The 22,016-nt window shown below is 47.1% G+C and overlaps 1 protein-coding gene across 1 annotated transcript in view; it reads right to left on the bottom strand.

Annotated features, from left to right (window-relative positions):
* SNX29 (sorting nexin 29) overlaps positions 1-22,016 on the bottom strand; it is a 507,012-nt gene that overhangs the window by 476,166 nt on the left and 8,830 nt on the right. Inside the window, exons 2-3 of the mRNA XM_028117489.2 lie at positions 13,316-13,380; positions 10,931-10,983 (exon numbers count right to left, since the gene is read on the bottom strand). Of these exons, the coding sequence (XP_027973290.2) occupies positions 10,931-10,983; positions 13,316-13,380 (118 nt within the window). The remainder of the gene's footprint in view (positions 1-10,930; positions 10,984-13,315; positions 13,381-22,016) is intronic.

Raw genomic sequence — 22,016 nt, 5'->3', positions numbered from 1 at the left:
GAACTGACGTCTCACCCTCCATGTCCCCTCAGCCCCTCTGGCTTATCAAGGCTCAGTCATAAGGCTTCTCAAACCTTCTGTCTCTCCTCCCAACCACCTCCGCTCAGTCCTCCCACCCAGTGCACAGAGCCTGCCCCCACTGCCCCCCAGACCCCATCTCACCCCACCCAGCCCCACCCCACCCCACACCTCCTTCCAGAAATGCAACTCTAACTACGTCGTTGTCCTTCTTTGCCTTTCCCCCACCCATACTATACTTTGCCATGGCACACACGGGACATGACACAAATTTAGGAGGAACAGAGATGAACGTTTTTATGTTAATCATTTCAATGCATCAAGGAAGAAAACAATCAGCCATCAGTCTTTGATTTCACTGATGGTATTACTTATGACAAGACCAGAGTAGACAGGGCCTTCACATCCCACTGCAAGTCAGTATCTGGCTCAGATGGCATACAGAAATGGCAAAAACTGTGAAAATGGAATGCAAATAGCCATAGTTTAAGAAATGATACCCTATATTTACCCCAAAGATACAAATGTAGTGATCCAAAGGGCACATGCACCCCAATGTTTATAGCAGCAATGTCCACAATAGCCAACCAAGGAAAGAGCCTAGATGTCTATCAACAGATGAATGGATAAAAAAGACGTGAAATATATATATATATATATATATATATATATATATATACACAATGGAATATCATGCAGCCATCAAAAAAAAAAAACCCACGAAATCTTGCCATTTGCAATGACGTGGATGGAACTAGAAGGTATTATGCTAAGCGAAATAAGTCAATCAGAGAAAGATAATTATCATATGATCTCACTGATATGAGGAATTTGAGAAACAAGACAGAGGATCATAGGGGAAGGGAGGGAAAAATGAAACAAGACAAAACCAGAGAGGGAGACAAACCATAAGAGATTTTTTTTTTTTTAAGATTTTATTTATTTATTTGACAGAGAGAGACACAGCGAGAGAGGGAACACAAGCAGGGGGAATGGGAGAGGAAGAAGGAGGCCTCCCACTGAGCAGGGAGCCAGATGTGGGACTCGATCCCAGGACCCTGGGATCACGACCTGAGCCAAAGGCAGACGCTTAACAACTGAGCCACCCAGGTGCCCCGATAAGAGACTCTTAATCTCAGGAAACAAACTGAGGGTTGCTGGAGCGGTGGGGGGTGGGAGGGATGGGGTGGCTGGGTGATGGACATTGGGGAGGGTATGTGCTATGGTGAACGCTGTGAATTGTGTAAGACTGATGAATCACAGACCTGTACCTCCGAAATAACAAATAATACATTAGATGTTAATAAAAAAATTAAAAAAAAGAAATGATACCCTATGGGGTTCAGGGAGTCTGCTTCTCCCTCTGCCCCTCCCCCGCTCATGCTCGCACACTCTTCTCTCTCTCTCTCTCTCAAATAAATTCTTTAAAGGAAGGAGGGAAGGAGGGAAGGAAGGAAGGATGGATGGATACCTTAGTGGATAAAGTTCAAATACTTCCCCGTGACAGTAAGAGAGGACCCTCCCGTCTTTCGAGACCATCCCACCATATTCTCACACCACCCTACACCGTCCCACTGGCTACTCCTGCTGCCTGAATTCCCATCCTACTCACTCAACCACTAAAGACCCCGCACTCACCTCTCACGTCTGGACTATGTAATTATTACTACAGGCCACCAATGACTGTCCACAATTTACCCGCCCATCTCCTGGACTCAATTTTGAGTTCCCTGAGGACAGCAACCAACTCGTCCAGTTTATATCCCCAATGCCAACGTAGTGATCTAGAAATAGATATCTGTTGGATGGAGGAATTAATGAACAATGAGTGTAGCCTTTAGCTTTCAAATTAGCCAAAACACTGGTATGTCTAGTTAGAAAGAAAACGTATTGAGTTTTTTTAATTTTTTATTGTTATGTTAATCACCATACATTACAGCATTAGTGCTTGAAAACGTTTTGAGTTTTTAGTAAGTTCCTACCGGCTGTGCCAAGCAGACATTGTTACATCTAAGGAAGTGGGGGCTGTGATCACCATCTGACTTTCCAAATGATATGAGCGTGGCCCAGAGAAGCTAAGTAAATCCCAAATTACACAGCTGGTAATTGGTAATTTGTCCCTGGGGTGGGCATCTGATATCAAAGCTCATACTTCATGCTCACGGTCTCTTTCCACCATCAGGACAGTGATGAGGATGACAGCGATGATGGTGCTTACATATTGTTTCCTGTGGGCCAAGCACTATTTTCTATAGCTATCAATATAAACAACATCAATATTTATTAAAAATCAGACATGGAAATGTGCTCAGATTTGCTAAATGCCCTAGGGCTCCCCAGTACCTAAAAATAATCTTTTTCCAAAAAGAAATCAATTCATTTGATCGATACAGTAAAAAAAAAAAAAGAATATACAATGTGGAACTATCTGCCACAGATCCTCAAGGTGGAAATGAAGTGCTCAGGATAGGGAGGACAGATAATCCAATTAATGAACCCCCAGATCGTTTGCAGGATGAGAAGAATTAGAATATCCAGTCAACACCTCAAACTATTAGGTTGGTAAGAAACCTATGAGAAACTGAAGACGAAAATCAGATGATGAACATCCAGAGACATTTAAAAGAGGAAAAGGAAGATGAACCAAAAGAGACGATGGACTCTGAAAAACAAATTGAGGGTTCTAGAGGGGAGGAGGGTAGGGGATGGGTTAGCCTGGTGATGGGTATTAAAGAGGGCACATTCTGCGTGGAGCACTGGGTGTTATGCACAAACAATAAATCATGGAACACTACATCAAAAACTAATGATGTAATGTATGGTGATTAACATAACAATAATAAATTTAAAAAAAATAAAAGAGGAAAAGGAATGCTTGGAAGAGCCATTTGGTCTCATAAGTGTTCAGGGGAATACATATGACCATTTTCAACTACGCTAAGAATAACATTAGGGAACAGCAAAGGGCAGCTGGTTTTGTTTTGTAGCTTCCTGAAAAGTTCAGAAATGTTTCTAATTCCTCATAGGTAAAGAAAAACCACCAAAACCAATCACTCTTCCTTGGCAAGCTTTGAAAGGAGGAGAAATGCTCCTGGACTTCTTCTGACATAGTCACCAAAAGGGTCACAAAAATGTACAATTCCTGAATATTCTGAGACAAATGCCCAAAGCCGACTCACTGCCTCCCTGTAATGACAAAGAGACCGGGTGTGCAGAGAACAGTCACCAAGTGTCAAGGCATTTTACATAAAATTACAGTGACAATAACAACAGCTAACAATTTCTGGAAACTTCCTAGCCACCAGGCCCTGTTCCAAAGACTCCACATAAACTCACTCACAACTCTACCAAGTCAATATGATGGCAGATGTACCCACTTACAGATGAGGACATCAGGGCACGAGAAAGTCAAAACTTGCGCACAGACCAACATGACTCAGGACTGGCAACACCAAGATTCAAACTCTGAGCCCCAAATCCCACACGCCTTCTGCCGCCCCACAGCTGGGGCTACTGTTGACAATTCCAAGGAGAAACTTCCAGATTGTGCTCGGTAATTCCACGTGGGAAGAAGATGCTTCTGTGGAACAATAACGTATCTAGCCCTGGAGGTAACCTCCAGTGCCTGCTGAGTTCTTTGGCCATTATTTCTAGAAGGCAAATTATTCAAAATAATACGTTACAGCCTCGCCATCAGCCAGCATGACTGACAGTCCGTGCAATAATTTTAATGAAGCACAAGAGTGGGTCTTTGCTCTTAGGGGAACACAGAGAAGGGGAACAACTCCAAGAGAGAGAGTTAAGGAGAAACGCACGCATTTCGGGGCCCAGTGACTGCCCCCATTTCCTCCTGGGGAGGTTTCTAAGGCCAGAAGCTGATGAAACAAGCCCTGCCTCTAATTTCCCTTCATTTAAATGGTGTTTGACACTTAACAGGAGGACTGGTGCATCTTGCCGTGTAGAAGATCAAACAAATCTCCCTCCCACACCCTCAGGCTTTGCATCTAGTGTTAGCCCAAAAGTACTGTTTATCGTGGAGACCCAAACGCCACACACAGCTTCAGACTGGCCAGGGCTCCTGCCCAGACTTCAGTCGTTCACAAACAGCTGGGCAACTTCTGTTACATCTGACGGCAGGTACTGTTATTTACTTGTCCTGAGTCTGACTCATATTTTCCATGTAAAGAAGCCTGTTTTAAAGGGAAAACTGGGCGCCTGGGTGGCTCAGTTGGTTAAGCGACTGCCTTGGGCTCAGGTCATGATCCTGGAGTCCCGGGATCGAGTCCCACATCGGGCTCCCTGCTCAGCAGGGAGTCTGCTTCTCCCTCTGACCCTCTCGTGCTCTCTATCTCTCATTCTCTCTCTCTCAAATAAATAAATTAAATCTTTAAAAAAATTAAAATAAAAAATAAAATAAAGGGAAAACTATTGCTATTGCAAATGGAAGCCAGCATCATGGGCCCTACAGAGTAAATGTAAATGCAATTAAAGTATTAAATTGTCTCTGCCCCTCAGCCAGAGGAAGAATGAGCCTGAAGCCTCTGTTTAAAGAGGAGGAGGGGGCTGCTGGAGACATACTACTTTGAAATGGAGGATACTGTTGTTTTTGTAGGTTAAAAGGATCAAATATTAACAATTTCATTTAATTCAACCTAACATTAATACCAAACCAAGTCTCACCATCAATATCGAGACATAAAAAGAAAAGGCGAAACACTGAGCCACTAGGCAACTGAAAGGAATCTAATGCCATGACATGTAACAATCGAAATCATGTTAAGCACTTGCAGTGAGACAAACCTCTCATCTGGGGAAACTGTGTGTTAGAAAAACAGGAGGAAGTGTAGTGCCAGAGTGAAGACCACAGCAGGAATACAAAGTCTGTCTCCAGTCCTGCTCCACTACCTGCAAACCACGTGACCCACCCAACCAAAGTCTTTGCCCCCAGCACCAATGTGTACCAGATACTAAGTTAAAGCTGCATAAACGACCAGCTGCCAAGTTTCTACACTAGTAAAAGTAGGGAAATCATCCCCCCTCCTGCTTGTCTACACCTCAGGGTCATTGCAAGGATCAAATGAGACTGATGATGGAGACATGAACATTTTTTTTTATTTTTTTTTTTTTTTTAGGATTTTATTTATTTATTCATGAGAGACAGAGGCAGAGGGAGAAGCAGGCTCCCGGCAGAGCAGGGAGCCCAATGCAGGACTCGATCCCAGGACCCTAGGATCATGACCTGAGCCGAAGGCAGACGCTTAGCCAACCAAGCCACCCAGGCGTCCTGAGACATGAACATTTTTAAACCAGAGACTACTGTCACAAGAAAGACTACACTACATCACTACAGTACAGTAGAGACAGGGGAGAGCTGTTGGGCACTGCGGGCAGCCCATGTTCATAAGTCACCTTCAACAGAGCACCCAGATTTCATTTGAAGGTTTATTTCTTCCTCACTGGATCCTGTCTTGGGATGTGAACCCAGGTAGACATACTGCACTGAGCAAGCCAGTAGAGTCCCAGGAAGCTCCTTCAGCCAAATCCTTGTACTGGCAGCCATGAGAGGGTCATGTGACCTGAGAATGGCCAATCAGGTGCTTCCTCCCTGAAATGTCAATCTTGAGCAGAATGAGAGTCACTTCAGCAGCAGAACCTTAACTAGACTGCCATTCCTGCTAGAAGACCATTTCTGGGCCCCTGTTTCCAGCTTAGGAGGCTTCCTTCGGGAGTTGTCTTGACTCCTTCCTGTTTCCAAACCTGGCCTGCCCTCAACTCTATAAGCTCACAACTTCCTTAACTGGAGTAGATTTCTGTTGCTTGTTACCAAAGAGCCTTGGCAGAAACAGCTGTGTACCATCCTTTCAAAGGTTCCCACTGATGTTCATCCAACCAGCTGGAATCTAGCTGTGACCACAGGCCAACACTCCCAGTCATGCTTAGAACTTTGCCTTAGTAAATTTTAAATTTACTTTGAACTCTGCCTGCCACTCCCCCCTGCTTGTGCTTGCTCTCTCCCTCTCTCTCTCTCTGTCAAATAAATAAATAAAATCTTAAGAAAAGAAAATGGAGCTCTTTAGATGTGTCTCTTCCTGCATCATTCTTCTGCAGGAAGCTAAGAACCAGTGTCTGCTAAGACATAATGGATAATCAGAAGGGATGTTTTCTTAAAAGGCCAAGTGTTGGGCGCCTGGGTGGCTCAGTTCGTTAAGCGACTGCCTTCGGCTCAGGTCATGATCCCAGAGTCCCGGGATCGAGTCCCACATCAGGCTCCCTGCTCAGCGAGGAGCCTGCTTCTCCCTCTGACCCTCCCCCGTCTCATGTACTCTCTCTCTCTCATTCTCGCTCTCTCAAATAAATAAATAAATCTTTAAAAAAAAAAAGTCAAGTGTTATCTTTGAATGCCATTTTATTTATTTACTTTTTAAAAAGACTTTATTTATTTATTTGAGAGAGAGAAAGAGCACAAGAGGGGGGAAGGTCAGAGGGAGAAGCAGACTCCCCACTGAGCAAGGACCCCAATGTGGGACTCGATCCCAGGACCCTGGGATCATGACTTGAGCCGAAGGCACCCACTTAACCGACTGAGCCTCCCAGGCGCCCCTAAAGAGCTCCACCTTCCAAATGGGGCTGAGAACTATACCCAGAGTTACACAGAAAGAAACCTTCCATCTCCGATTGTTCCTCTAAGAGCAAAAGAGAATGTCGATAAGGCTCACTGATTCACATTTGCCCTTCTGTTTGCAGACTACTATCTCCATCAGGAGGCAGCATGGGCAGGAGGCAAAGCTAGGTGATGACTGTCCCCCCCACCCAGATTTCATTCCCTGGGGAGTGAAATTAACACCTACCTGGCTGGCACTTCTACACACAGTATCTGACTTAATCCTCCCAAGTGGCAAGGTAGATGTGATGCTGATTGATCACCTTTTTGGACATGTGGGTTTTTCCCACACATCCTAGCAGTTCTCTGACACCAGCTGGGTGTCCTACAACTCCACCTGATTCTGACACCATCCACCCGGAGACAGCGTTAGATCCCACAGGTGAAGATCTCAGTTCTACAAAACGGCACACATCCCCCCCTACTTCAGATGTTGGTCGCAAGCCCAAGTTATCACCTGTACTTCTGACTGACTGGCTATGTATCTCGAAGATTCCCACGTCCTCCTCTGTGGGTTAATTTGCCAGAGTGGCTCAAAGAACTCAAAGAAGCATTTTACTTACTAGATTACCAGTTTATTATAAAAGGATGTAACTCAGGAACAGCCAGGTGGAAGAGATGCGTAGGGCCAGGTAAGGGAAAAGAACATGGAGCCTCCACGCCCTCCCCAGGCACACCTCTCCCTGTGCCTCCACATGTTCACCAACCTGGAAGCTCTCTGAGCCCCATCCTTTCGGGGTTTTATGGAGGCTTCATTACATAAGCAGGATTGATTAAATCATTGGCCTTTGGCAATTGAACTCCATCTCCAACCCCTCTCTTCTCCCCAGTGGTGGGGGGCTGGGAAAGAAAGGTCCACCCCTTTAGTCACAGGGTTGGTTCTCTTGGTAACTGGCCCCCAACCTTTGGGACTTTCTAAAAGCCACTGCATTAACATAACAGAAGACACCTTTATGGCTCTTATCACTTTGGGAATTCCAGGGGTTTTAGAGCTCAGTGCCAATCACGACCAAGAACAAATATAGGGGCGCCTGGGTGGCTCAGTCGTTGTTAAGCGTCTGCCTTCGGCTCAGGTCATGGTCCCAGGGTCCTGGGATCCAGCCCCGCATCGGGCTCCCTGCTCGGCCCGAAGCCTGCTTCTCCCTCTCCTGCTCCCCCTGCTTGTGTTCCCTCTCTCGCTGTCTCTCTCTGTCAAATAAAGAAATAAAATCTTAAAAAAAAAAAAAAAGAACAAATATAAATATTTCCTGATCCATGGTATAGAGCAAGGAAAAAAGATCCAGATGACCAGGACTGGGGGGGGTGGGGGCAGCGGGGGGTGGGGGGTAGAATTGGTGTCAGGGATCTGAAGATTTCCCTGAAGATTATTAAAAGGCTTTAAAAACAAACAAAATAAAACAAAAACAGAAAAGGTCAGGCCAGGGTAGCTGGAGCAAAGAGCAAGACTGTGTTAGGGATCTGAGTCTTTTTCCACAGAGCAAAAAGAAGCCAGGGGAAGGTTCTCCAAGGAGGTGGCGGGGGGGGGCGGACAGGAAGGCATCTGAATTCTGCAGAAGTCTCTGTGCAGAGGAAGCAGAACAAGAAGGAAGACAGGCAGTCAGTCTATGGCAGCTATCCCGTGGGAGATGTGGTGACTGGGACAGGTGATAGCAGGGGAGCTGGAGAGAAGAAAAAACATCTGACATCACTTCTGGTGCTGGGCCATTTGTCAGGGGTGGAGGAGAAAGGAGACTCATCTATATTTTCAGACCCCACAACAAAATGTTCAGAGACTTTCCCTCCTGAGCTTAAGCTTTCTCACAGAGTAAGGACAAGGACGTGGACTTTCCTATATGAATGTGATATCACCTTTATGCAAACATATTTCAAAGGTAAGACCAAGACTGTTATTGAGAAGGAGCCCTCAAGGTGAGGGAAAAACTTTTTTTTTTAACCACCTTCAAAACTAACAAAATCACTCAATGCGCTATAACACGGGAAGAACAAACTTTGGAGCCCTAGAAACTAGGGTCCCACTTGCAAGTCTAACTTTCTCAGATGTCTAACCTAGGCTGCATTATCCTACCTCTGAGTCTGTTTTCTTATCTGTAAAGAAGGGGTAAAACCATCACTCCTCCCGGGGTTGTCCTGAAGACGAAGCATAAACATGAATCATGAATGGCAGGAGCCCGAAACAGTCACTCTTATTAATATAAAGCAGCATACTACTTTTAGCCATAAACTACAGCTCTCATTGAAGGAATGAACTTTTTAACTTCTACTATAAAACATAATATTGTACCCAATAAAAATCTTAGTTGTAAATACTGTTATATAAGAACATGTTGGCATTTAGAGATGGATTCTCTCAGGAAAAAGACTAGACAATCATGAGGGGGGGAAAAAAAGGGAGGAAGAAGTCCTGAATCCACATACCACATACACATCCATATGGATGCACACGCTCGTGTGCATATACACAGGCAGTCTACGGTGGGATGGAGAGTTGCCTTATTGATGAGTGAGCCTCCCGGATGATTCTGATGTAAGCTGACCTTGCATCCCCAAATCAGGACCCCTGTGCTGACCGGGGCCAGGCCCCATAGTAGAGCCTCATAAAAACTGAAGCAATAAACCAGTCTAATGATCTGATGCCACAAGCATATGCTGAGAAGCAAATGTGTGACAGGCACGAAATGCCCATGCAAAACACTAGAGGAGTCGCCCCTCTGCTCTCAGGGCTCACGAGTCTCGTGGTGGCACAGATATTTAAACACCTGACTATGGCACAACGCAATGCACATGCTCAGCCGGACAGCGAGTCTTTCCTGAGCACCTTCTCCATGCTTCCAGGCGCCAGGGATACATCAGCGAATAAGACAGCAAACATCCTGCCCGTATAGAGCTGACATTAGGACACAGAGACAGAAATCAACAAAATAAAAAAGCCTAACGTACAGTCTGTTGGTGGGTGCTAAGTGTTAAGGAGAAAAACTAGAGAAAAAAAAAGAGAATAAGGGAGGGGTACAGTTTTAAATCTGTACCAGTTCAAATTGGCCCCGCAGCTCTACTAAAATGTAGCACTTCGTGCTTTGCTCGCAGCTGGTAAAGTAGCAGACAGGGACCTGAAAGGACAGATGGGGACTGGCTCTGCTGGGCAGGGTGGCGGCCACGGCCAGTCTCCAGGATGAGATGAATGCTGAGCTCGTGAGTTCTCTTCCCTTCCTTTGTGGGAATGCTCCTCCTGCCACCATGAATCAGCCCCGAACGATTTTACAAAGCAACGGCCTGTGTGTCTCTTACCTTTGCCAAAACATTTCCGTCTCCTCCCAGTCAATGTGAAAAGCTTATGCAATTACATCAGCCCTTCCTGGGTCATGAAGTTCAACAGCAATTTTTAGGATTTTTTTTTTAATTATAAAAGAAACACATGACCACAGTGTAAAATACGAAAAATATCAGAAAGTGTAAGGATTCCCAATATTCTCAACCCCAGGATTACCTCTGTTCACATTCTGATGTGTTTTTCACCAGAGTGGTGGTTTAACATAGCTAGCATCACTCTGCATCCATATAATTTTGTGTCTTACTCTTTTTATGTCAACTACATATATAATTTGTAAATTACTACACGTGCATTTCTCTGCTTAAAACAAATGTTGTGGGGAGCCTGGGTGGCTCAGTCGTTGGGCATTTGCCTTCGGCTCGGGTCATGATCCCAGGGTCCTGGGATCGAGCCCCGCATCGGGCTCCTGGCTCCACGGGAAGCCTGCTTCTCCCTCTCCCACTCCCCCTGCTTGTGTTCCCTCTCTCACTGTGTCTCTCTCTGTCAAATAAATAAAATCTTTAATAAATAAATAAATAAATACTAAGAACAAATAATGCATTTATAAAAAAATAAAGAAATGTTGTATGGACATCAATTTTAATGGCTACATAACATTCCGTCCTCCCGATGCACTGCACTTTATTAACCATTTCCCACCTGTTAAGCATTTAGATTTCTGAGTTGCCATCATGATCAATTACCCTGAAAATAACTTTAAGTAGAAAGGTATTTCAGGGAATTCCCTCGGAATGGACTACTAGAGGGAGGGAGCATCACAGGAAGCTGCAAATACTCTAGACAGGTAGTCACAGCATGGGTGGTCTACAGATCACCCAAACTAAAGCCCCACACACCTCAGCTGCAGCGGCAGAATACAGAAGCTAGTCATCTCTGGCCACCTTTTTGGTCTTGACAATAAATGGTTTTAGAAGCGACATGTTTACCTGCTGTCGGAATCCGAGGCGATCTCCTTTCTCCCTCCAAAGCGGATCTGGCACTGCAGGGAAAGAGAAGTCACTGAGATCGGCAGTTGGGATGGGACACTCAGACATCACAATCAGCCCACACAGGCTTTCAAGATCCTGGGACACACAGGGTGCCCTAGGTGTCAAGCCAAGATGTGAGATGGTGGACACCCCAGCCTTCCAGCCACCGCTTACAGGAAGGCCTTATCTGCCACTTGTACAGAGTGGGGAGCCTTGTGGGAAAACAACACCAAGAGGAAAACAAAAGCACACAGCCTTGTGCGGATTATCTAGGAAGCTTCTTCTGTATGTCAGAGGCTGGCTGCCTGAACACAGAGCTCCCAATGGGACAATTAAAACTTACACAAATCTGTGATGATGGGTGCCTTTGGAAAGGGCCCCAGAGTTGTTATGATTGCCTATAAAATTATGGCAGCATGCTTCAAGCTTCAACCATGTCATCCGGTTGTGCTGCATGACATTTCACCCAGGGCAGGTACACATAAAAGCAAACCATTCTTTCTTAATTGTGGTAAAAAATAGAAAACATGAAATTTACCATCTTAAACATTTTTAGTTATATAACATTCAATTCAAAAACCGTATGACCATCAGCAGTAGCCACTACTGTCTTTTAAAGGTGTGGAATCACCTCTGTGTGTAGCAAGCTTGCAAGATTCCAGAACTTATTCTCCAAAGAATGAATGCTTTTAAATGATACGTATGTCATATGTTAAGAAAAAAGAAAAAGAAGAAGATAGCAGGAGGGGAAGAATGAAGGGGAGTAAGTCGAAGGGGGAGACGAACCATGAGAGACGATGGACTCTGAAAAACAAACTGAGGGTTCTAGAGGGGAGGGGGTAGGGGGATGGGTAAGCCTGGTGATGGGTATTGAGGAGGGCACGTTCTGCGTGGAGCACTGGGTGTTATGCACAAACAATGAATCATGGAACACTACATCAAAAACTAATGATGTCATGTATGGTGATTAACATAACAATAAAAAATAAAAAAAATAAATGATACGTATGTCAAAACTCATGGAACTGCACACTTTAAATCGGTGTACTTTATTGCATGCCTCAGTTATACCTCAATAAGATTGACTTTTAAAAGGTCTGTGTACAATGCTTCCATCTCCCCAAATCATAACAACAACAATAGTAACAGCAGCTCTGGGCATAGGCTCCAATTTATTTCTGTTTAACAGCTACATTCAAAGTGGTCCCACTTGCCTCTTCATTTTCTTATTGTATTTCCCACTTCTGGGACAAAGAAACAAATAATGTGGATTCCGTATTTACTGCTGGGCCCTTTAGCTACTTTAACAAATGCAATCCCCTCGTCAGCCCTCTGGAGAGCAGTGACCCGATGACAGAGAAGAGGGATGCCCAGAGAGGCTAGATGAGTTGCCCCAGCACACACAGCCTTGAAGAGATGAAGCTGGCATTCGGCCCCAGCTTCACCTAAGCCTGTGTCCTTTCCACCACATACCACACCTGGGTGCCTAGAGGCTGGGGAGATGCCAAGTTCTCTGGGTTCACTTCAACACTTGACACGCATCTCTATGAAAGTATCGACCTCCCTATATGGTGACCACATGCACAGAATTGTCAGTGACGCCTTCCGAAATGTGAGCTACCGAGAATTCCCAGCGTTGGGTCCTAGCTCTGCTACTTACTACCTCTAACTCCTTAAGCGAATTATTGCATCTTTCTGAGCTTCCGTTTCTTTGTCCGTAAACTGGAAACACATGCAGGAACCACCTCACAGGATGGTTGGAAGGATTAGAGGGGAAGCACTCAGCGGAGAGCCCGGTACGGGACTGACGTGTGTGCAGTTAACCATACATGTCTGCCACACACAGGCAAGCACACCGAAGCCAGCCTCGTGCCAAAGCTTGCTTCCACAGCCAGCCAAAAGTCGATATCAAAAATCTCATCAAGCCATCAGAGCAGAGCCCACCTGGAGGACCCACGCGACCCTGGGCATGGCTTCGCTCCTCCTGTGTGTCTTTGTTCTTATGCCCAAGGAGCGCTAACTCCAGCCACCACTTCAGCGCCCAGAAGAGTTGCCCTGAAACACAACTGAGGGGAAGTGAGACTTTGACACTGACACCAAAGCCCTTCTCAAAGGGACATCATGACGGACGGGGTCCCCCACGGTGTTAAAGAGTCAGGACACGGGGCATTCCTCCGTCAGTACTTCTGAGTGCCCTCCCTGCTCTCTCGTGGCCTGGGGGATGCTACGAGCCTCACTGCTCCCAGACAGAAAGTAGGGGTAGGTCCGTGTGCAAGGGACGTCGACATGAGTTGCCTGACACTGTTACTCGACCCGAGAGTCAAACAAGAGCTTTCTTCTTACCTGCTTCACTGCATCCAGCAGACGCTCCAGCAGAAACTGTCTTTTCAGGTCATTGTTCTGTGATCCTAAAATGCAACGAGGCTTCATTAGTTCTGTTTGACACGCGCCTGCTGCCACAACGGGCTTCAGCCTCCTCTCCAGTGAAGGCACCAATAATCTACATCATTCCAGTGAAGTTTGGCCATTTGCCTGTTGCTACCTCACAGGAAAGCAGCTCAACGAATGTCTCCCACATTCAAAAAATGTGTCCAGAAAGGTCTAGCTCAGGGTTTCTCAACCTTGGTGCCACGGACGTTTGGGCCAGATCAATCTCTGTGGTGGGGGCTGCCCTGTGAACTGCAGGATCCCGAGCATCATCCATGGCCTCTACCCACCAGACACCATTAGCAAGCAAGCACGCTCATGCGTGCGCGCGCGCACACACACGCGCGCGCGCACACACACACACACACACACACACACACACACACACCCCTAGTTGTAGCAAAATGTCTCCAGATACTGCCAAATGCCCTCTGGGGGACAAAACTGCCCCCAGCTGAGAACCAGCAGTCTAATTTACCACACAGGTTCCCTAGTATGGCAGGCACTGCCCATTGGCTGACCTCACCATCGGCTCCAACGTCCTTTCCCCATGCCATCTCCCACGGTACAAGCTGAAAAGCCTAATTACTACTTTTCTCGGCCTCTTTTGGAAGGCTGACCTTAAGAAGTTCAAGCTGATGAGATGTAAGCAGAAGGGAGGGCTGGGGGGAAACCATGCCTTCCTGATAAAGGAACAGATGTTAGTGGTTTCACTCCTCCTTCCATCCTTCACGCCTTCATCATAACCACACTGGGCAGAGTGGGACCACAGCCATGAGGCAACAGCCCAGAGGGAAGGCCAAGAGAACCAGAGAGACACCAGCCCTCACGCCATTTCACTGCTGAACCAATACTAGAAATCTCCGGCCTCTCATACAGCAAGCAACCCCATTTGTTCAAACCACTGGATGCCGGGCTGTTATTTGCAGCCCAAAGCATTCCTAACTGATACACGTGGCATGCACCAAACTTCCATTTAAAAGGGTCTGAGGCAGGGACACTTCAAAGCACCAAGGAGACCACTATAGAGCTACATCTGATGGTCCACAGGAGGCCCAGCAACTCCAGTCAACAGGGACACAGCTCTGTACTATGATGCTCCAGACGGAGAACACAGTCAAAGGAAACTCAAATTCAGAGGTACAAGAACAGACGCCCCACACCACAGGCCTTGAAGTGACACCAAGCTGCTTCTTGCTTGGGCAATTTATCATGGACTTCACCAGGGAGTCCCAGCAAGGCCTTCCCGCAGAGATGGTCAGTGACTCATCTGAGTTATGTCAGGGCCACTTGGTTGATAACAACTGTGACCACGTGTTAAGCACTTCCTGCATGCCAGGCACTAAACTGAATACTCTGCATGCCTCACATCCTGTCATTTCTACACCTCCCCCACCCCCCGTACAAGCAAAGTATTAGGATCCCCACGCTGCAGATGGGAAAACTGAAGCCCAGAGATGACAGCAAGTGTGTGCACTGACCCACTCAGTATTTATTTAACTTCTACTGTGTGCCAGGCAATGTGCTGAGTGCTGGGGATATGGGACTGTAATGGTACAGAAGATCCAGCCTCCCATGGAGCAAAAATCGCACCTAAGTAAACCTAAACTGAGATGATGTCAGAGAGTCATATTAGGAAGAAAAACCAAATGGGGTGATGAGACAGGGAGGAGGCAAGACGGCCCTGTTCACCAGGGCAGTGGTGGAAGGCCTCCCCACAGAGCTGACATGTGAGCTGACCCCTTAATAAAGAGAAGGAGCAACCCTGGAAAGACATGGGAGCCCAGCATTCCAGGCAGAGCAGATAGCCAGGGCGGATACCTGGAGGCAGGAAGAAACTAGGCTTCTCGTCTTCCAGGAGCAGAAGGAAGTCTGCCGTGACTTGAGCAAAAAGCAAAAATGAGGAAGGAAAGATCAGACAGGTAGGCAGGGGCTAGTCACAAAGGACCTTGCGAACTAAAATAACAGGTTTTGTTCTAATTTGAATACTAATTGGTGGAACTATGATTCTTACTCAAGACCATGCCCCTCGAGAGTCTGTGTCGGGGCCACCACACAAGGTTCCTGCCTCACTCCAGGCCCACAGATGAAACCAGGGAGTAGACACGCCACGGACACCCGGTGATAGCAACTGACTTCCCCAACGTTGTCATTGTTATTCTTCTCTGGAGGGGCCTTGAGAAAGGGGGTTTGAAGGGTCATTCAGGACATCTGGAGACCACCCCCCTGCCCAAAGTCCCCAGACACCTCCCTTGATACCTATGTCTACCAGTAAATCCTACTTTCTTGTTTAGCAGGTTTGGCTTCTGCTCTTCTCTCTCTAACACCAGGATGGACAAGTGAGGCTTTCTTTCTTCCTTCTTCCAAGCACTGCATCCAACAACCCTACCCGCCCTTGGGCAATACCAGCTGGAAACTTGACAAGGTTTTCCACCCTGAAATGCCTTTGCTATTTTTTTTCTAATCAAAGAAGTAATTTATGTGATAGAATCCCCATATGACCCAGCAATTCCACATCCGGGTAGACACCCAAAAGAAATGAAAGCAGGGTCTCAAAAAGATACTGTACGCCCATGTTCATAGCAGCATCCTTGGTGGTAGCTGAGACGAGAAAGCAACCAAGTGTCGATCGACAGACGGATAAGCAAAATGGGGTCTATCCACACAATGCACTATTATTTAGCCTTCAAAAAGAAGGAAATTCTGCACTATGCTACATGGATGAGCCTTGAGGACTTTAGGCTGAGTGAAATAAGCCAGTCCCCAAAAAGATAAATACCACAATTCTACTCATAAGAAGTAGTCAAAATCAGAGACAGAAAATATGATGGTGGTTTCCAGGGACTGAGGAGAGGGGAGGATGGGGAGTTATTGTTAATGGGAACTGAGTTTCAGTTTTACAAGATGGATAGTCAAGGGGATGGGCGGTGGTGATGGCTGCACAACAGTGTGAATGTATTTAATACTACTGCACTGTCTGCCTAAAAGTGGTTAAGATGGTGAATTTTGTCATGTATTGAACCACAATAAAAAAAAAAGTAATCATGTAAAAAAATAATTATAAATCAGGAAAGCAGGTAAAATGAAAATAAAAATCTCCATCATCTCATGACTGATCATTTTTAGTGCAGTGATTCTCAAGCTTTTGTATTCACACGAAATCTGCCAGGCTCTTGTCAAAGACAGGTTCTGATTCAGCAGGTCTGGATGAGACCTGGGATTGGGCGTTTCTCACAAGTTCCCGGATGGTGCTGATGCTGCTGGTTCCTGACCCACGCTAGCACAGCGAGGATTTCACACCCTACCCTTCCTGATTTGCATGATGATCCGGGTTCTTTTTTACAGTATCTGGATCCACTGCTCTTTCTAGATGAGATGTCAGCAGCCTCCTCTGCCTTACCCCGCAAAGCCTCTCTTTGTGGTGGGAAGAAAACCCTGTTCACTACAGAGGATCAGCCCTCCACTCACCCTCCCTGACTGCAATCCCTCGGCAGGTGAGAAGTGTACCCGAGTGAGGCAGTCCTGACCTCAGCAGAGGCACCTGTGGCCATCCTGGCTCTAACTGGGGATTCAGAGAAGGGAGTCTCAGAGGGTGGAGGGAGCACATGAGGCCTTGGGAGCATGTACGAACTGCAGGAGGTGCCCGGGGGACCATGGCCACGAGGAGCAGCGGAAGGAGGACCAGCGGGAAGTCACAAGGCATCATGAGTTCTCATCCCAACAGAGCCGCTTGCTGGCCATGTGACAGGGACAGTCACTTCCCTTCTCCGGGCACTGGTTTCTGCATGAGATCATACTCTCCTAGCTCCGCAGTCTGGAACATGGGGCCCCCGTGCAGACAGGCAGGCAATCTATGCTACCAGTGTCTTTCCTGTCTTTTTCCAGTGAGCAAGAGGAGACTACAGCACCCCTGCCAGGGCCAAAAAGAATCCCCCCGTCTCAAACACTGCAACCACCGGAGGGGAGCAGGGAGGCAACGCCTACCCACTGAGCCTCAACAGTGGGGAAGCCATTAAGTGACTGACATTTCATCTTTGACATAGGAAACGTGGCTCCATTCACCAGAGCACTGAGGCTCAGTGTGGAGCACCCAAGGGCAGTCTCATGGGAAGTACCCAAGGAGGGATTCAGTTTCAAGTCCACTAGCTCCAGGCTTAGCCGTCTGCTAAATCTTGCTGGCTCTCAAGCCTTGCAACAAACCTGCAGTCACAGCCCAACTGCAGCTCAGGGGTGATTCTCTTGAAGGAAGCCCCAACCTTCCTGCTCTCTTTCTTTTCTAAGGGCAGCCCTCAGTCCACACTATTGACCAGATGAGCCAAAAAAAAAAAAAAAAAAAAAAACCAGGCTTCTTTTTAATTTCTTAGATCACCATCAAAAATGAGAATAGAAAATGTAAAGGTGCCCCCAGGGAGTATCCCCAGGGGGCCACAAAGCTGTCAGAGAAATGTAGTGACCCCCTGCGCTCTAACTCGGAAGTCACATGTGCATGTGAAAAATCAATCACCTGGCTCATGTGCATCCCTGTTGTCTTTAATGTTTAGAATCCTTAGGATCCTACATTACTTTTTACCACAAACCTCCAGCCCTCAGTTACCTCCTAGGGAGACAGAGCAGGGGTTAAGAATGGAATAGCCCAAATTCAAATCCTCACCGCCAGCTATGTGACCATGGGCCAGGTTACTGACCCCCTCTGCCCCTCCTAGGTCTACTGAGTGAGTGAGTGTTAACTGTGCACCTAAAACAGTGCCTAGCTTAGACCAAGCACTTTTTACATATTAGCTATTATTACTCTTGTTGTGGTTGGCAACCCTATACCCAGAGATGTAAGACCTCTGGCCCTAAGACATGCCTTCAACTGGTTTCTCTCTAAAGCGCAAGAAAGCTACTCAATCCAGGCCTCTGTGCTCACTGCACTGGGTGGAATAAATGAAAAAGGGCCCAGGGCATGGAGGGAGGGGAAAACAAGCAAGATGAACCTGGAACTCTATGTATATTCCTTCTCTCATCCTTGCAACAACTCTAGAGATCAAGGTAAATACCGCTGCCACCCACAGAGGATGTTAGGTCACTTGATCAAGCCCACATATGCACTTACACAGTGGCATTTCCCAACCTCTCTATGCAGTGGCAGAAGTGAAGTCATGCCAGGTATTTCTCTGGTTGAAGGCTAATCCTTGCGATGCACACACTACGAAGGTTCAAGGAAGGAAAGAAAGGGCAATGTTCTTCGGATGTCACTGCATGCAAGGAATTCTGCCCAAAGTCATGCAACAAAACAAGTGGTGCATCAGAGGATAAGACCCTGGTCTGCCTGACTCTTAGGCCAGTGCTCCGTCCACCAAACCATGCTACCCTTTTGCTGGAGCCAAGGGAGGCTCACTGAAAAAGGGGGAACTTGCGTTGTGCTTAAAAAAATGGGAAGGACCAGAATAGGTAAATCAATGCAGATACAACACAACTACTTAATGGGAACGGACTCTCCCTTTGGGGGGATGAAAATCTTTCATAACTAGACAGAGAGTGGTGGCACATTATGAACGTACTAAATGCCACTGAATTGCTCACTTTAAGATGGTTGTTTTACTAATTGTTAATTCTAAAATTGAGCAATTATTCATGGTTTTAATAGTATTAAAAACATAAATGGTTTTATGTTATGTTAATTTCACTTCAGTAAAATAATGTTTTTATGGGAAGGGCTGCCACAAGCAAATAATGGCCCAGAGCACATTCCAAACCAAAGGGACAGGTACAGTAGGATTTGCCCTGGGGGGGTTGGCGGGTAGACAAGAGGACTCCAGATAGCCCCCCGACCCCATGCTCACATCTCTTCCATATTTCTGATTACACTGAGCGGGTGGGATGCTAAGAGGTCTGATCATGGGGCTACTAACAGGAAACAACAGGCACACTCAAATAAGGGGAGTTCAGGGAGGTGTAATTATGAGGGGTGGGTATAGATAAATGATTCTCAACCAGAGTGATTTCGCCCCCACCATGGACATTTGTCAACGTATGCAGATATTTCTGGCACAACTCAGGAGGGTGCCACGAGGGGGTGAGGCCAGGGATGCTGCTACCCCTCCTCCAGGGCACAGGATGTGCGCCCACAGCAGAGAATTACCTGGCCCAAAATGTCAGCAGTGCTGCAATGAGGAAATTCTGCCCTGAAGTACATGTGATTGTCCCATTTCAGAGATGATGAAACTGAGGCTCTCAGAGGCTAAATAACTTGAACCTCAACTGGTGCTCTGAATCCTGTCTCCTCTCGTCTGCTCGAGGACACACTCGGGCAACTGTCCCCCGGTCAGTTGTTTCTTCTCATCTATGCAATTCTTACAGCTAACGAGGATGTTGTAATATCTCCCCCAAGTTTACTGAAAGCCATGCCTGCACCCACATGCCCTTCCAGCTGCAACCCCACTCCTCGGCTGCCCTGGCCAGCTTGTCCTTCACAGGAGCCACCAGGCTCTCACGGAGAGCCACCCCTGCCTAGAATGCCGGCCGTTCTGGTGCCCTTCTGCCCCCAGCGCCTTCACCCTGCACTGATTGATAATCTACACAGCGGCCATAACATCTGGGAGCACAGGTGGCAGCAAATGACTTACTGATATTATATAACGAAGACATGATACACTCAATGATATTCTGTGATTTGTTCCTTCCATGCACCCTGCAAAACTGCAGTTAACCCTCGGTTTTTATCAAGTCCGAAGCTCGCAGTGGGTTGTCTCAGACGATGTGTATTTCTGGTTTTCACCGAATTAAACCTCCACCTTTAGCGTGCCCTAGGACAGGGGTCAGCAAACGTTTTCTGTAAAGAGCCAGATAGTAAATATTTTAGGCCTTGCAGGTCATATGGTCCCAACTAATCAACTCTGCTCTTATATCTCAAAAGCAGCCATAGACGATACATTAATGAAGGAGCAGAGCTGTTTACCAAAATGGGCCTTGGGCTGGATTTACCCTACGGGCCATAGTTTGCCAACCACTGCCCTAGCAGAATTAATCTGATGGGGGTTTTACAAATTAAAACAACAGTGTCTGTGTTTGCAAACTTTATGGCCACCCAGTAAGCAGTAAGATGGTTACATGTTAGGGGATCCCCAGAAGACTGTAGACCAGACCCACACCTCCACTGTGTTCCCATCTTCCCTCACCCTATAACTTAGAGCCCAAACTGGAGCCCTGCAAGGGACAGATACACCATCAGCTTGTGCTCACTGCTAGAATTCATGCTCAGTCACATCTGCAGGCATAGGATGCTCGGCGCTCTCGGCCCAGTGGTGAGTTTAGTGCTGGTGCTTTGTTCTGTAACTTCCATCATCCCCCAAAACCCACCACCATTCCAAAGCAGAATCAAGAGGAGTGGGCAGAAAGGGCGGCCTCACATAGGCCAGGGGCGTGCCCAAGACCAAGATCAGACCCTGCCCCGCCCCCCATCCCCACCCCCATCCCTCCAGGGTCAGGCGGAGAATGGAAAAGCAGGGTGAGGTAGGGAGAAGGGGGCAAGGCGGGTGTCTCTGTAGAAATAGCAGCTGCTACTGGGCTCCAGCAGGTCACGCCTCACAGCAACTCCAGCAAGCAGTTGCCCCATCTTCTGGTTTTTCCAGAGAAGCCAGAAACTCAAGACTTTCATGTCAACTAGTTGGCACCTGCTGTATACTTTTTAGAGCACTGTTTCAGCCAACTCTGCGTGAACCAAATATGACACACCTCGGGGCCAGATCTGCTAACAATTTTCTGTTCTGAGACACACATTAAACCTTCATATCCACCTGTAAGATGGCTGAGCGGACAGCACCATCGTAACAGATAAAGGAACTGAGGTTTGGAGAAACCAATCACTAGCCCCAGGAACTGCACCCCAACACTTTACCCCAATGCCCAGGCCCGCCAATCTTCACAAGGCCAGGCCAACCTCAGGCAGCTCAACTTGCAGACAGGGAGCCCTCTGCAAAGGGTCACTAAGGACAAACCAACCTCCCAGTGGCTGGCTCAACTGTCCCTTTCTGTGAGAAACCTTCCTGCCCTGGGCACAATAAACTGTTCTCTATAGGGTGCTCCCGTGACCCTCCAGCCACATCACAGCCCTAGTATAATCCCTATAGAAAGGATTATGGGGAATCATAAACCTGCTCCTTGTGCCTATCCTAGACTGTGAGCCTTCTCTGGGGTGGAGCACATTAATCCCCCCCAACCCCGACCCAGACTCACAGAAGGAGCCCAACAATTGTCGAATCAAGGCTCTGGGGTTAGGTTCTGTGGCTCCCCAAGTGGCTGCTTTAAACAGAGAGGACCAGAAGGAGCCAACACACAGCAGCAGCCTCGTGCATGTGTGTCATGAGCCGAGAGAAGCAGCAGGGTTGTCCACTCAGCGTTTGCACACGAACAGATAAAACAGACTTCATTCTTCCCCAAAGTCAAGGCGCTCCCTGTACTGTGGGGCAAAGCCGCACAGCTGGGCCAGGACAAAAGGAAAGACTGTCCACCACCACACAATGGAAAGAGACTGGCTCTGCTTCAAGGCAGACAGATGGCCTCAGGCCATCCAAGTGGACTTGTGAGGTCAAAGGTCAAAGACTAAGTCAACAGCATATTCATCAACGGGTGAAGA

The sequence above is a fragment of the Eumetopias jubatus genome, unplaced genomic scaffold (assembly GCF_037043125.1).
Source record: "Eumetopias jubatus isolate StellerSeaLion01/CBP00866 unplaced genomic scaffold, mEumJub1_p1.0 scaffold_12, whole genome shotgun sequence".
In the NCBI taxonomy this organism is placed as follows: domain Eukaryota; kingdom Metazoa; phylum Chordata; class Mammalia; order Carnivora; family Otariidae; genus Eumetopias; species Eumetopias jubatus.
Note: the sequence above shows the minus strand (reverse complement) of the source record. Positions and strands in the feature narration are given on the sequence as shown.